General features: G+C 44.3%; 1 protein-coding gene across 4 annotated transcripts in view; it reads right to left on the reverse strand.

Moving 5' to 3' along the window:
• Positions 1-379: 379 nt before the first annotated feature.
• Positions 380-13,488, reverse strand: part of RNF152 (ring finger protein 152) — a 46,517-nt gene continuing 33,408 nt past the window's right edge. For 3 of the 4 annotated variants that reach the window (XM_055800322.1, XM_055800324.1, XM_055800323.1), the window contains exon 2: positions 380-5,000. In XM_055800322.1, coding sequence (XP_055656297.1) covers positions 4,209-4,820 — 612 coding nt within the window. In that variant the 5' untranslated portion in view covers positions 4,821-5,000 and the 3' untranslated portion in view covers positions 380-4,208. The remainder of the gene's footprint in view (positions 5,001-13,488) is intronic. The other variant, XM_055800325.1, reaches the window with a different exon arrangement.

Genomic DNA, 13,488 nt, shown 5'->3' on the forward strand with positions numbered 1-13,488 from the left:
AACATGGCTAGGAAGGCAGGCTCAAGGGGAAGGGCAAGCAGGCATGCCAGTCTGTACAACACATGCTTAAGTCAAGGCAAATAATCCCTCACTTCCATAAGCAAAACATTTACTTAAAACTTCCAAGTAATCTAATTAAAACAGGAAAAAGAAAAAAACATGTGCCTCTTGGTAGTCACCAGCTATAACTCTGTATTCCCAGGTAATTAAAATATTAACAACCTTTACAGTTCACCACAATCCACGCAACATTTTGCCTTAAAATGCTGAGAGTTGAATTCCAGCCACCCCCTCATAAAATCAGAGCAGTTTTGCCAAATTCCCTTCCACGCTCTTCATTTGATGGCAAAGTAACAGAGGTACCATAATTCACTTGATATCATTCTTTTCCTGCTGATGTTTTATTCAGACTGAGCTTCGTTAATAAAGATGAAACTTTGGGTTAATGATTGATCCATGTTTACAAACCATCCAGGCTCCTTTACATCTTGGTTAAGCATGAACAATCACCGAACACACAATTTCCTAAAAAAAATCTCACATACCAAAATTGCATATTTTGAATTTTTAAAATTCACTAAACAAAATTTCACAGAGTGAACCCTAAAGTCTGTTTTCCAGCAAAGCACAAGCCAAAAATGGAAGTTGGGCCTCCCCCCTGGAAAAAAAATGAAGCTGGACCCCAACACACACTTCCTTCCCATTAAACAAGCAAATAAATACACATTCATACAGAGTAATTTGCTCTAAAAATGCAGGTGCTTGAATAATTACCCACAAGTTTTAGCATAAATTTTGGTTGCTCAAACGGTACTGTGTCACAGTCTTCTTTGAGGAGGAACTGAGCAGTGATTTCTTACTGGGCAACAGAGAAGAAAAACTAGCCCAGAACCTGATGATTCTGACACAACTCCAAATGTGTTTCTCCACAGAGAAAAATTACAAAGACAAAGCTGTTTATTTTTTAAAAAAAAAAAAAAAGTAAAAAAAAAAAGTTAGAGGTGTATATAGCAGTATCACTTTTTAATGCCAGGTATTGGATCAAGGAATGGGACAGACTGCACTGCATTTTTAAAGTAGTATGACTATTGACATACTTGAGAAACACTTTAACACTGTAAATTACAACAAACAATTTAGTTCACTTCTACACAAGTCAGCAAAAAAGATAGGTGATCCAACATGATATGGCAGCTGCAAATTTAAAATTGAAGTCACAGACCGAAGCCAGAACAGAAACATCTCCAGGACTCCTATTTATAAAAAGGAATGAACATACACACTGTGCGCGCACAAGCAGGCAAGAATCTTGAGGTTTTACTTATTGCTCTTACACAAGGCTGTGAGCAGGCAAATGTCTGGATCAGAAATTAGGTCAAACATGCATTTCAGCAGGCATGAAAAGTACAGGAAATTCATATTAACAAAACAATGTACTGTGTTACGTAATACAGGATGGTATTCTGCTAATATAATACTTACGTCATTAATACCGGATAAAGTCCAGGTCTGCCTGTTGCACAATGTGTTATGCAGGGTGGTATTATAACCTAATTTCTGATTTATCTTTCATACTGCACCCTCCATGTAGGGACGAAGAGGGCGGTTTTCAAGACAGCCGTTCTTTGTAACGCCGGAGAAACTTCAGCCTCAAGAGCTTCAGTTGGCCAGGTACAGCCAGAAGGAGGTTATCGTTATCAGCACTGTATCTCCAGGACCTGCTCTTTCACTGCCTCGTGTTTTTGTGCAGTCATTGACAACTCAGGTAAACAAATGCAGAAGCTGGTGCAAAATGCAGCAGCGCTGCTCTCAGAGCATCTTCCAGCTATGCTATATGCTCCTGCAATTGCTACAGGGGATAAGGCAGTAGAAGGTCAAGTCCTGTATCTGGTCACTTCCTCAAAAGTCTTATAAAGGCAAGATTTTTTTGTGAACTGGCTTTCCTTTACAGAATAAGCAGCGTAGTGTGGATGTCAGTAGAAATCTGGCTACCTAGTGGCAACAAGAGATTAGCACATTCACAAGACACGTTTTGGAATACCTGCTGTTCCCTACTGCAACCAAATTAAACATGCCGCGGAGAGGTGTCCATGTGATTACAACACTGGTAAGCCAGGTTCAAGGCATACTGCACGTGGGCCTTGCATGAAAAAGGCATTGGATGTGTTATCTGAGGATTTTTTTTTTTGCTGTGCTATGCACACATATGACAGTAGATAAAAATCAGCACAATGGTTCCTCTCCATACATGACCCAACACACGCCATAACAATTAAGCACCATATGCTATTCTTCTGTTAGCAGGAATCAAGGAAGAAAATGGTGGTTTGGGAACAGGGAGAGGAAGAAATCCAGCATGAAGTTAGAGGTATGTTCCTGGCAGAAGTCCTAGCTGAGAATGTTTATTGTGAACGAGCAACTGGATTTTGTGACATAACCAGAACACCACTGGTATCTAAAGGGCCAGCTTGGGCACCACATAATCAAAATTATGTTCTCCAGTGTTGTAATATGGCATTGAGCAATCTCTAATTAATTACTAGAAAGAGCAGTAGGTGGACAACAAGAGGTCATGCTTCAGGAAGGTTATGCTTTGTACTTGCAAAAAGCAGCAGTGCAAATCAATAGATTCTTCTGTCTTACTAAAGGTCTGTCATGTGCCCCTTGATCCAACCCCTAAATCTCACACAAATTTCAGCTTTCAGGCTTGTCAAATAGCCAAATTCACACTGAGCTCTGTTTTACTTCCAAGCAGTACTACTAAAGCTAGCGGAACTGCTTAGAGCAAGGCGCTACTGCAGTGAATGTTCAGGAATTTGGCTCTTCCAAAGAAGTGAACTGCCAATGACTGGGGATTCATGACACTCACAGGTGGAGGGAGACACTTCCTGTGGTGTTTTTTTCAAAATCTGTCCTTACAAACACCAACATTTATAAGACTGGAATGCGAGGAAAGGCTTTGTTACAGTCACCCAGAAATTTTGACACCAGGACAGCCACAGTGGTTTAGGAGGGGTAGCCCACTCCGTAGAGGGTTGGTTTGGCCTGGGTTGCCCTCACAGCAGGAGTCACTGCCTCTTACTAGATGACTGCATATAAGGGTCCTCGGTCTCAGTTGGGATGGTGAGGCCTCCTTAGAGCAACTCCTCTGTCACACCATCCATGGGTGCACGGTTTTATCTCCTAGAAAAGAGGGAAGCAAAATGGGTCTAAATTCCTTAAAAATGATTAAGAAAAAACATCCTCTAGAAAAAGAAGAAGAACAATTTGTTATCGCAGTCTTGCAGGAGGAGTCCTAGGACTTCTCATGACCCTTCACTAATGGCTATGAAGGTCAGGTTGCTGAGAAGCCCTGCTGCCAGATTGGATGTAAAACAGTATGTCCAGTGTTTACCATTCAAAGCCATCCTTTGCTTGAAGCCAGCTAGGCAGAAGTGTTTTGGCTGTATTTTTAGATATTCCTCCTAGCCCACTTTGCTTCCCTGCTTGGAAGCTCCTTCAAATTAAAGATGCTGCAAGTGCCACTTCCCTGATGTTGAAAAAGATGGGGAAAAACAGAGAGAGGCAAAAAACACACACCATGGAAAGAAATGATTACTTGTAAAACATTTCCTTTTAAAAACTACTCTACAACTCCCTAACTTGGTATAATTAATGTGTAGTTTAAAACATATAAAATGTCTTACCAGCTAAATGATTTCTTGGTTTTACAAGTCTTCCTCCCTCTCCCCATTAAAAAATAATGCATGTGTGGACTGGTATTGAACACCTTGTACAGAGTCACGCACAAATTCTCCTTTAATTCTACATGGAGCAGCTTTGATTTTAATCTACTGTGTTTAGAGAAGAGCTCATACCGTATACTTTACAGTGTCACCAGCTACACAGATGTCTTTAATCTTGTAACACCATTAAGAAAAGAAGAAAAAAAAAATCACTGTAAGTTGCAGTCCCTTTGATAAATGATTACGGTGACGCATGCAGTCCTCCTCAGCGCCGCCGCTGCCAGACATAGGATGTGATTTCCTCTGCACGCTGCCGAGGCCCGACACCGCACTACTGGGGGCTGTGGCCAGGCCAGTGCACCACTGCCCCAGCGCACAGTGTGCTGCAGTCACTGGGCAAAGCTGCGGTGAATTGTCTCGCTTGATACCACCACCACCACCCCAACCCAGCCCCCGGGGGAGCGCACGCACCCGCTCCCCACCTCAGCCACAGGAGATGACCGTGAAGCGCTTGGAAATGCACGACATGTTGTGGAGGACGATGCCCAGGAGAAAGACCAAGACGCAGGCCACCAGGATCACAGTGCAAACCCCTGACCAGGTGGAGCTTTTCACAGCGCCTCTCCGGTCCGGCTCCTCCGCTCCCCCCTCAGCGGGAAGGCCGCCCTGCAGCGGCTGCTGCTCTGCCGGGATCGTCACCACTGCCAGGGACTTCTGCTGGCTGCCAGGCAGGAGGCGGCAGCCAATGTCTCCCGGCAGTAGTGCCCTCTCCTTGGAGAGGGGCAAGGGCAGCATGTAGCACCCATTACTGGGCAGTTTGATGAAGACAGGGGTGTGCTCCGAGGTGTGGGGGATTGCAATGACGGCAATCACCTCAGGGTCGTCAGGCAGCTGCGACACAGAGTACCCAGGCGGCAGCTTGGTGATCCCGCGGCACCAGGGGCAACGCAGGTCCTTCTGGCTGGTCCTCATCTGCTGCAGGCACACTGAGCAGCAGGTGTGCTTGCAGTCCAGCAGCTTGGGCCGCCGGCGGGGGCTGTAGTAGTTGAAGCAAATCTGGCACTCCAGCAGAGAGTCCTGGGACAGGGTCTCCATGGCTGGTGCAGGGAGGCACGGCAGGCCTGGCGCCAAGCCTCACGCCGGCGCCCCACAGCCGAGGGGCAGCACCCGCCTTCCTGCCGCTGCTGCTGCTGCTGCTGCTGCTGCTGCTCGAGGCAGCGCCGGGTGCCGGCTACGGAGAGCGCAGGAGAACCTCTGGCCTCAACTGTTCAGCACCTGAGACAAACAGAAAAATATGAAGGAACAGGTTACTTACAGGAACCAGTGGGAACAAAAGAGTCCAGCTAAGTGGGAACTAAAACTAGTGCTCACTCTGTAATCTAGTGGGAGAAATACATTTGCAGCCCTTAATAAGAAAGCATCTTCCCACTGGCTTCACCAAACTGCTCAGCAGCAAACTTTCAGGTCAGCTATCACTACATCTCCCTTATTACTTTTTTCCCACAGCTGTACAATCCCTACCAACCCACCAGTCCACCACTCACGTTATATTTATACCCATAACAGGGGAGCCTGAGTTTACTAAGCAGGTCCTTCAGCATCTAATCTCCTGTCATATTTTCAGGACTTTTCAGCCCTTCCTGCACTTTAACAATTCTCTCATTTAATCCTTTAAACCTCTGAGGATTTTTAGCTATTTGGCTCAACCGCTAAGTCTGCATGAAAAGTGGGGGAAAGAAAAATTAAGTTTAAACAGATGTATTTCTACAGGCTCCTGAACTTATGCCTGTGCATGAATGAGCAACCAAGTAACTGTACTAAAACACCCATATTTGCACACAACAAAAAGGAATGGCATAATTTTCGGTTAAATTAACTGTTTGCCTGGTTACACAAGCAGCTTGTTGAACATGGTCCTCTGAAACATAAACCTCACTGACAAAAACTTGACCTGAGACAAAAAGCTCTGTTTAGACCCAGGACCACCAAACACCACAGAGAACAATCTGTTAATGCACTGAATTAAAGGCAAATTATTACTAACCTTGTTCTAAACTATTCACTACAAAGGGATTCTTTGCATTTCCCCACTTATTTCTTACAGCTATGCAAAAAAAAAAGGCAGCTGTGTTCACTTTCACAGTGAGTTGTTGAACTTTGGTTGATTTTGGTCATTCCAACACATGGTAAATATGAACAGAAAGCATTTTTACAACTTTTTACATTGCCTTCCTTGTTGTATTCAAAGAAGTATCAGCCTGAGTTTGCATCCAAAAATACAATAAAGAAAACCCAAAATATTTGCATGCTGACCTTTGATCTTCTCTTATTGCAATGTTATTCCCAAAATATTTTGAGTTAATACCCGAGCACCACAGCTGTCAGAGGACGACTTCTTTTCCATACAGTTATTTCTTGCTCTTCCCTCTGGATCAGAGCACCTAGGTGGCAACACGCTAATCGATGGGTGACGTCAGTAAAACAGAAATAACGTAGCTCAAGAAGAGAAGACAGGCACAGTCATGGGGTTTGCAATGCAGGACAGCCCTCTGGACCACTCTGTCCCACTTCATCTGTCCTGCTTCTGGCAGTTACCGGTACTTGAATAGGGAAAACAAAATGCACGTCATCTCTCTTCAAACGCTAATGACTGATATCACCGACATTGGCAGAACTGGCCCTGCTGCCGATTTTGTAACAGCAGTGGATTTTGGCTCACAAGGCGCTTCAGCAAACACGCAGTGACAATCCTGACTCAGGAGGGAGCAGGGGCTGCAGTTATGAAGGCAGGAGCTTGTGAAACACAGGCAATGGCTGCCAGGGGAAATGGCATGTTGCCAGCCGCCTGAATGGCACTTTTGGGTTGCTTTGCCTTAACACGGCACAGAGACCATCTCTGGGAGGAAAGACCCCTGCCAGCATGAAGCCAGCATAGGTCCATGCAGCACCTGCTCTGCACCAGCACTGTATAATGTGGTATTAAGGGACAGTCCATGCACAGACGGAGCCCAACACTGCTGCAGAAGGGGCTAAGCATACACTGCCCATGTGCAGGCTGCACCAAGGGAAAGTGGAAGAAAAATAGCAGAGGTCTTATCTTCTTTATCCTGCCCTTCCTGTTACTATGTCCACATCCCTACAATACAGACAGGCACAAAGGAAGACCATCAGAAAGGGTCATTAAAAGACCAGCATGCAGGAGAGAGAGAAAAAAGTGGAAGAGAACTATCCACAATGCTAAGCGGTTCCCAGCTGAAAAACACTGACAAAGGCCAGATTAGAAACTAGTTATAGGAGCTTAGGAATTAATCACTGAAGCCATCAGACCAAGTTTTCAGCCAGAAGCAACCCAGCACTTTTATATTTTGCACAGAAACATCCATACAAAATTTTCTGTTACCCACTGTCCAAGCCAAACTCGAGCTCAGACATTACAAGACACAACTCTGATCTGCTGTATCTGCAAATCTACCCAAAAAAACCCGGTACAACAATAGTGCAGTATTATTATGAGTCACAATGACTGGAAATTCAGAAGGTAAGGCTTATGTTTAAAAACAGGTGGAAGTACTCCTTCTGCAGATGTAAATCCATATCTCTGCATAGAAGCTCTGGTCTCCACATTTTAGATGTCAATGGACTGACTGATGAAGTTCTCTGACCTCATTTAGCTGTCACCTACAACCATCTCTCTCCACTTACAGTGCTGCAAGTAAACCATTGTCTTATTGATGTGAATGTTATTGGGATCAAGATCATTCTTCTGATTGCATATCCTTGTCCAGAAGTCATAAACTCATCCACTATCAAGACCCTCATACCTGTCCCAGTGACATCCTTACAGTAGCTCAGGGCTAGGAGAGAATGAGATGAGTATTTGGAACTGAAGAATAAAACAAAAGTCACCTCCAGGCAAACAGTGTACTAAGGAAAAGAAAAAGAAACATCCCAACAAGATCTCAGCTAGTTTGAATGCCAAGTAATCCTGTGAAGCATTTCTCCAGGAGGTCAAAGTTTTAAAGCATTAGTGCAATCTATAGGAAGAAAAAGGAAAAGGATGGAGCCAAATTAAAAGGTTAAGATAGGGCTTACCAGCCCACCTACATTACATACATTGTTCAGATATGTGTGGATATATTTGCAGAAGCTGTAAATATAGCAACAACCCCATTTTGACCTGATGCTGAATCAAGGAAACAGTCACTTCCAACTGCGTGTCTTGAAGTTACACTTTTTTCCTTTTTTGGTTTTTTTTTTTCTGAAAGAACAACTACAAACATTATTTCAAGTAACAAGGCTGCATATACCAATGCTGAATTACATAATTTCTTACTTTCCCAGAACGTCTCAAATAATGATCAGAGGTGTATTTTGACAGGTCAGTGATAAGACCCAGTAAGCAGAGAGAGAGGTTAGTATGATTCCTTCAGAATATGTCTGAAGACAAGTTAAAGAGTAGCCACAGCCATCTAACCCCTCGGCCTTTGCTGAAACTGCCTTGTTCAAAGGTTGGACATGTAGCTTCATGGGCGCAGTGTAACTTTATTCCCAACCATACCGAAAGCCTAGCAACACTCCTGAATTCTGCCACAGCTCAGTTTGGGGATAAAAGAAAGTCAAGCCTTCATCTATAGTCAGAATCAAACTGCATAATATCTATTTGATTAATTTTGTAGTAAACAGGATGGAAAAAGCTTGCTCTCAGTACTATTCTACCACTTCACTGTCATAACTCTGCCAGAGGAGCAGAACTCCTCTTCGACAGGGGGCTCAACTCGAGTTTGTGCTCAACATACCCCCACACCAGTTGGAGGTACTGAGCTATCACAGGTGAACACCTCGCTCAAAGCTTACTCAGACTGGTCTCTTCCTGGCGCTTCACGCACAAAGACCAAGAGGCAGTTGGCTTGCACGTGAGGGCCTGGCTGATGTCAAGCATCAACCAAAACCATTATTTTGTCATTATTTGCTCACAGCACCCAGCGATGCTTAAGAAGGGCAAAGGGACTGTTGACACATAGAGGGTGGCAGAGGAATCAGAATAGGCTGTCAAGGATGTCTACGTCTCTGAAGAATGACAGCATATATGTATGTGTGGATAGGGGCAGGCGTGTGGAAGGGAGTGCTGGGGACTATGACAGTGAGGCCATACACACAGACAGAGGGAACTGCAACTGTGAGTAGTCACTCTGCCTGACACAAACCTGACAGCAACTGGAAAGTCTTCAGGGCTGAGATCTAACTAGCGACACAAATAAAAACTAACTGGGTATGAAAATCCACAAGTTCCAAAACTCAAGCGTCAGAAAGGAGCAGGAGCAAAGGAGGCGAGAAGAGACAGGCCTTGAGAAGAATGAACAGCAGACCTTTCTGCCTCCCTTGCACCCTCGTCCCCTTGCTGTGGGTCTGCCCAAGATCCACAGGGCTGCCGCTGACCAGCGAGACAATGAATCACAAGCAGCTGCAGAGACCCAGGGAGGAACCTGCAAAGCTGATTACCCCTGTGGCAGAAGATCAAAGTACAGCCAGGTGGCTGACAGCATGGCACAAAGGTCCTCCTTGCAAATTTGGGCTGACTTTTGCATGAACCAAGAGTTTTTAAGATCTGAGAAATGATTGCGTGACTCGAGCAATAAAGGTCTGGAGAATAAAACAGGTATTTCAGCTGTCTGTCAGTCATGCTATCTGTTCTGCTGGTACCTTGACAGAGGCCACAGCAGAGCACCAAGCTCTCTTTTACTGGGTGAGCAGAAGGCCAGGAATGACAAGGAATCAGCTTCATACTCCCCGAGAAGAAGGGGGAAAGGAGCTTTTGTTGCTCTCTTGCAATTCATAGCTTCCCAGCACAGAGTAGGGAGGTGCTGCAGGAGGTGAACAGATGAAGGCTGCTGCAACTAGTATAGCACAGCTACGGAGAGCAAAAGGAAGAAGAAAGCACAGGTTTGCTGCAGAGAAAGCTCTGCACAAACCCTATTTGCTGCAGAGAAAGCTCTGCACAAACCCTAACTATAAAGTGGTCCCCAAGTGGCCAGGTCAGAAAAGACAACTGCTTTTGGAACCCATGGCAAAGACAGACATGGAACATCCATGACAGGAGTTGGGCAATGTCAGAGAACAGAGCAATGGCAAATCCTTACCTATTGACATAATGGTTTTTATTAAGCAAGGACAGCCCTGGTGATACTAAGCAATGGAAACCACAGCCTTGAAGGGGTGCTGCCTCCCCTGAAGAACTCAGAACTATCTTCACATATCTTCCTAACATATTAGGGCCCAGAATTATATCAACTTGAAAGCCCCAAAAATATAATTTAATGATGCCTGTGGAATCTAATACAATTCACAGAAGATTAAACATCATATCATATTTTTAAAGACTGGATTTGGGGCATGTTGATGTAGTTAGCTGATCACTGAAAGAAAGCCTCAAAAACTTTGCACAGACTTATACATGTATTTAGGCATGCTCTGCTTGCTGCACAGCAAGGTTAATAACAGGCTTTCAGCAAGGCAGCGCATTGATGATACTTCACCTTTCTCAAGGAAGGTTCATTACGTAAAGTCCCCAAACACATTAAGAATTCTTTGACAGTATTACTGAGTATGTATGATTTATGATGAAGAAAGAGGAAAATCCATTCATTTCAGGTGCCCTTAGGCTGGAAAGGAGGTGGGGGGGTAAGGCCACAGTACTGTTCTCCATAGGAGAACTAATTGCAAGAATCATCTGCCCACAGACATGGAAGGAAACATGTGCTAGAGTCACTTCAAACTGATAGTGAGGAGGAAGGAACATATTAAATATTCGGAAGCATTTCTGCTACAAAATTCAGCATTGTTCTATTTTCAGCAAATTCATGTTTGGACAAAACACATCAGGGCTGTTGCAAATGCCCAGGATGTGCTACCTGATTTCTCCTCAATATCCTTCACTAAATGGTCCTATTTATTTTTAGGCTGTTCTGTAGCACTAATTACCATAGTAACTGAGAATAGCACAATGATCAATTAATTTATTCATCACAACACCCTTGTTAAGAGAGAAGTATTTTCACTATATCCTTTCATCATCTAAGAAAAGAAGTTCTGAGAAAAAAGAAGCGGTTGCTCCAAGGTCATACAAAGCTCCACCCAGACTGCCTCAAAGCTCCTGGACAGCTTCATCACAAGCTCCACTTTTCACCTTGTGAGCCACCAGGCAGAGGTGACAGATTCTGGATAGCTTCTTTTTTGCAGCAGAGAATCAACAAAGCTCAGAAAACCACCCACTTCTCCCAGCTCTTCCACCTGGCAGCAACTCCATGCATGGTATGCCTGAGATTTTTTGTGGCTTTCAATGTACGTATCAGCTCTTCCACAGACCGTGAATATGATGAGAGCTTGTGATCCAGAAGTTAAATGGACACAGTTCATCCACCATGTAGATTACAACTGAGAGGACTATATGCATTTTCAGGGACATAAAGCTAACAATAAGGCAACAAAGATAACCTGTTCTTCTCTCCAGAATTACCTGTTTTCCAGGCACTTCCCTTTCAGTCAGGCAGCATATAGCCACCATCCTTTCCATTTAGTTATTCACAATTGTACAGAAACATTGCAGAACAAAAGCATTTTAATTTGGCCAAATCCTTAACCAGCGCAAGCTGGCACTGTTCCTTTAGCTTTAGTCCAGCCCTTGCCAAGATGAGAATCAGGTGTACATGTTCCTGGATGCATAAAGCCACAAAGAAATAAAGCTGAGTGAAACTCTGATATGTGAGTCTACAACATCCTATGAACCAGTGCCAGGGGATCCATGCTAATGGAGAGAGAATCTGCTCTGGATGATATCAATGGCACAGATCAAACAGGACAGCCGTTGTCCTGCCTCTCTGGCAGCTGAGCAATTGCAGGCGGATCACAAAAAAGGAGCCTAGTTACAAGGTATCATCCCACAGCATTTACCTTAGAAATTGTCACCAGCCAGCCCTAGAAATAGGAGACAGAGGCAGAAAGGTCACCCACAGGAATGTAACTAGATGTAGAAGTTTACAATTTTGGAGCAAAAACAGATCAGGTGAAAACACCAATCTTTGGTGTTTATAGAAAACAGAGAGAGACTCACATGCTGCTGGTTGTTCCATGTCACATAGTCAGCTGCACTGCTCCCTCTTTTTATCTACAAACTTTGACACGTCCACATTCCCTGGCTCCAAAGACCTTATTTTGGTCAAATATGACTGGGATCAGCTGCACTTTGTTCCGACAGCAAACACTACTAATAACCTGCAACGTGCCAGGTCAGCAAACAACAGGTACAGTTCCTTACTGCTGAGTCAAAACAGTACAGCTATACTCATTGGACAGTTTCACACGATGTGCTTTGCCAGTGAGAAACGTTATCTGACATTAAAACCTTCCTCAGAAATGTGCCCATTTCAGACAGAGGCAGACAGCTTTCCTGCCCACCCAGCCCTCTGGCAGCCCTCTGTGTAGGTGCTCCTGAAGCCCAGACAGTGGGAGCCTGACCTGCTCCTCACCAGCCCAACGGTGACACATCTGCAGATTTTTGACAAGGTCACTTGTCAAGCTGCCCCAGAACTATGGTTCCCTAAATCTCCCAGGCTTCCTCCAGCCTGACAGAACACAGTGAACCCCCAGGTGAAGCTCTGCCCTGCTAGGCGAGTGTGAAAGTATTCCTTACTACTTCTGCTGACCTAAGTCCTAGCATTTCTCTTCCTGCATGAGGGTTGGACTGACAGGATGAGAGACCTGACTGTTGTCCTAGGCCATCCCAAATGTGAAAATATCCCAGCACCGGATATTAAAAGGTTCCTCCCAATTTGCAAATAAACAAAATTTCCAGCATTCAAAGCATCCCAAGGGATGATACTCATTTCTACAGCCCACTCTGAGCACACCACTTTCAGAGTCATTAGCACTTCTTCAGTTTTGTTGGCTGCTCTTAATTATGCCTGACTCACTCCTAAACCCCAGGGTGAGAGGCATTAAAAGCCAGTTTTTTCCACTGCCAAGTGAGAGACCCATTTGCCATTCAAACTGACATCAAGAGGAATGGGGGTGGGAGGGGTGGTGTGAAAAGAAATCTACCCCTCAGCCCCAGAATAAAAGCAGCATCAGTAGTTATTAATGACCAGGACATGTGGAGCAGGTGGTTGGCAAAGACGGATTTAGGCGTTGCTTCCCTAACTTAATGTGAGGTCCCACGTTCAGTCACTCAAGCCAAAATCCCACAACCTTGCAGGAGGAGGTATAGGCATTAAACTCGCTCTCAGTAACAGCTTTTAAATGCAATGCAATATCTTCTTTCTAAGAGATTTTCATTTATGGCAACACAACAGTTCTGTGGCGTTTGAAATGCTGAGAGGCATGAAGCACCTGATCACTTAAATGACAAATTTTGCTCTCCTATTACAGTCTTATGCTTCATCTGCCATTGATAGAATTTGCCTGATACCTGAAGAGAAACTTAATTAAAAGATTCTTCCCTCCCTCCCCTGAGGATTTGGTATTAGACTTAGAAAATACATCATCCAGAAAAAAAAAGAAAAGTAATTTGAAATAAAGCTCAAATGCAGACGTTTCTCAATGATACAGGTCAGCGGGTGATTGAGTGGGAATCAGCTTGAATTAGTGTATTAAGACACCAGTCTATAATTACAGGAGAGTGCTACAGCTCTCTGAGGTCATTGAATAGGTTTTGATAAAACTAGGTCAAAATCTACCTGGCTCAAACAGGGGAGGAGAGAAAGGAATCGAT

The sequence above is a fragment of the Falco peregrinus genome, chromosome 3 (assembly GCF_023634155.1).
Source record: "Falco peregrinus isolate bFalPer1 chromosome 3, bFalPer1.pri, whole genome shotgun sequence".
Taxonomy (NCBI): domain Eukaryota; kingdom Metazoa; phylum Chordata; class Aves; order Falconiformes; family Falconidae; genus Falco; species Falco peregrinus.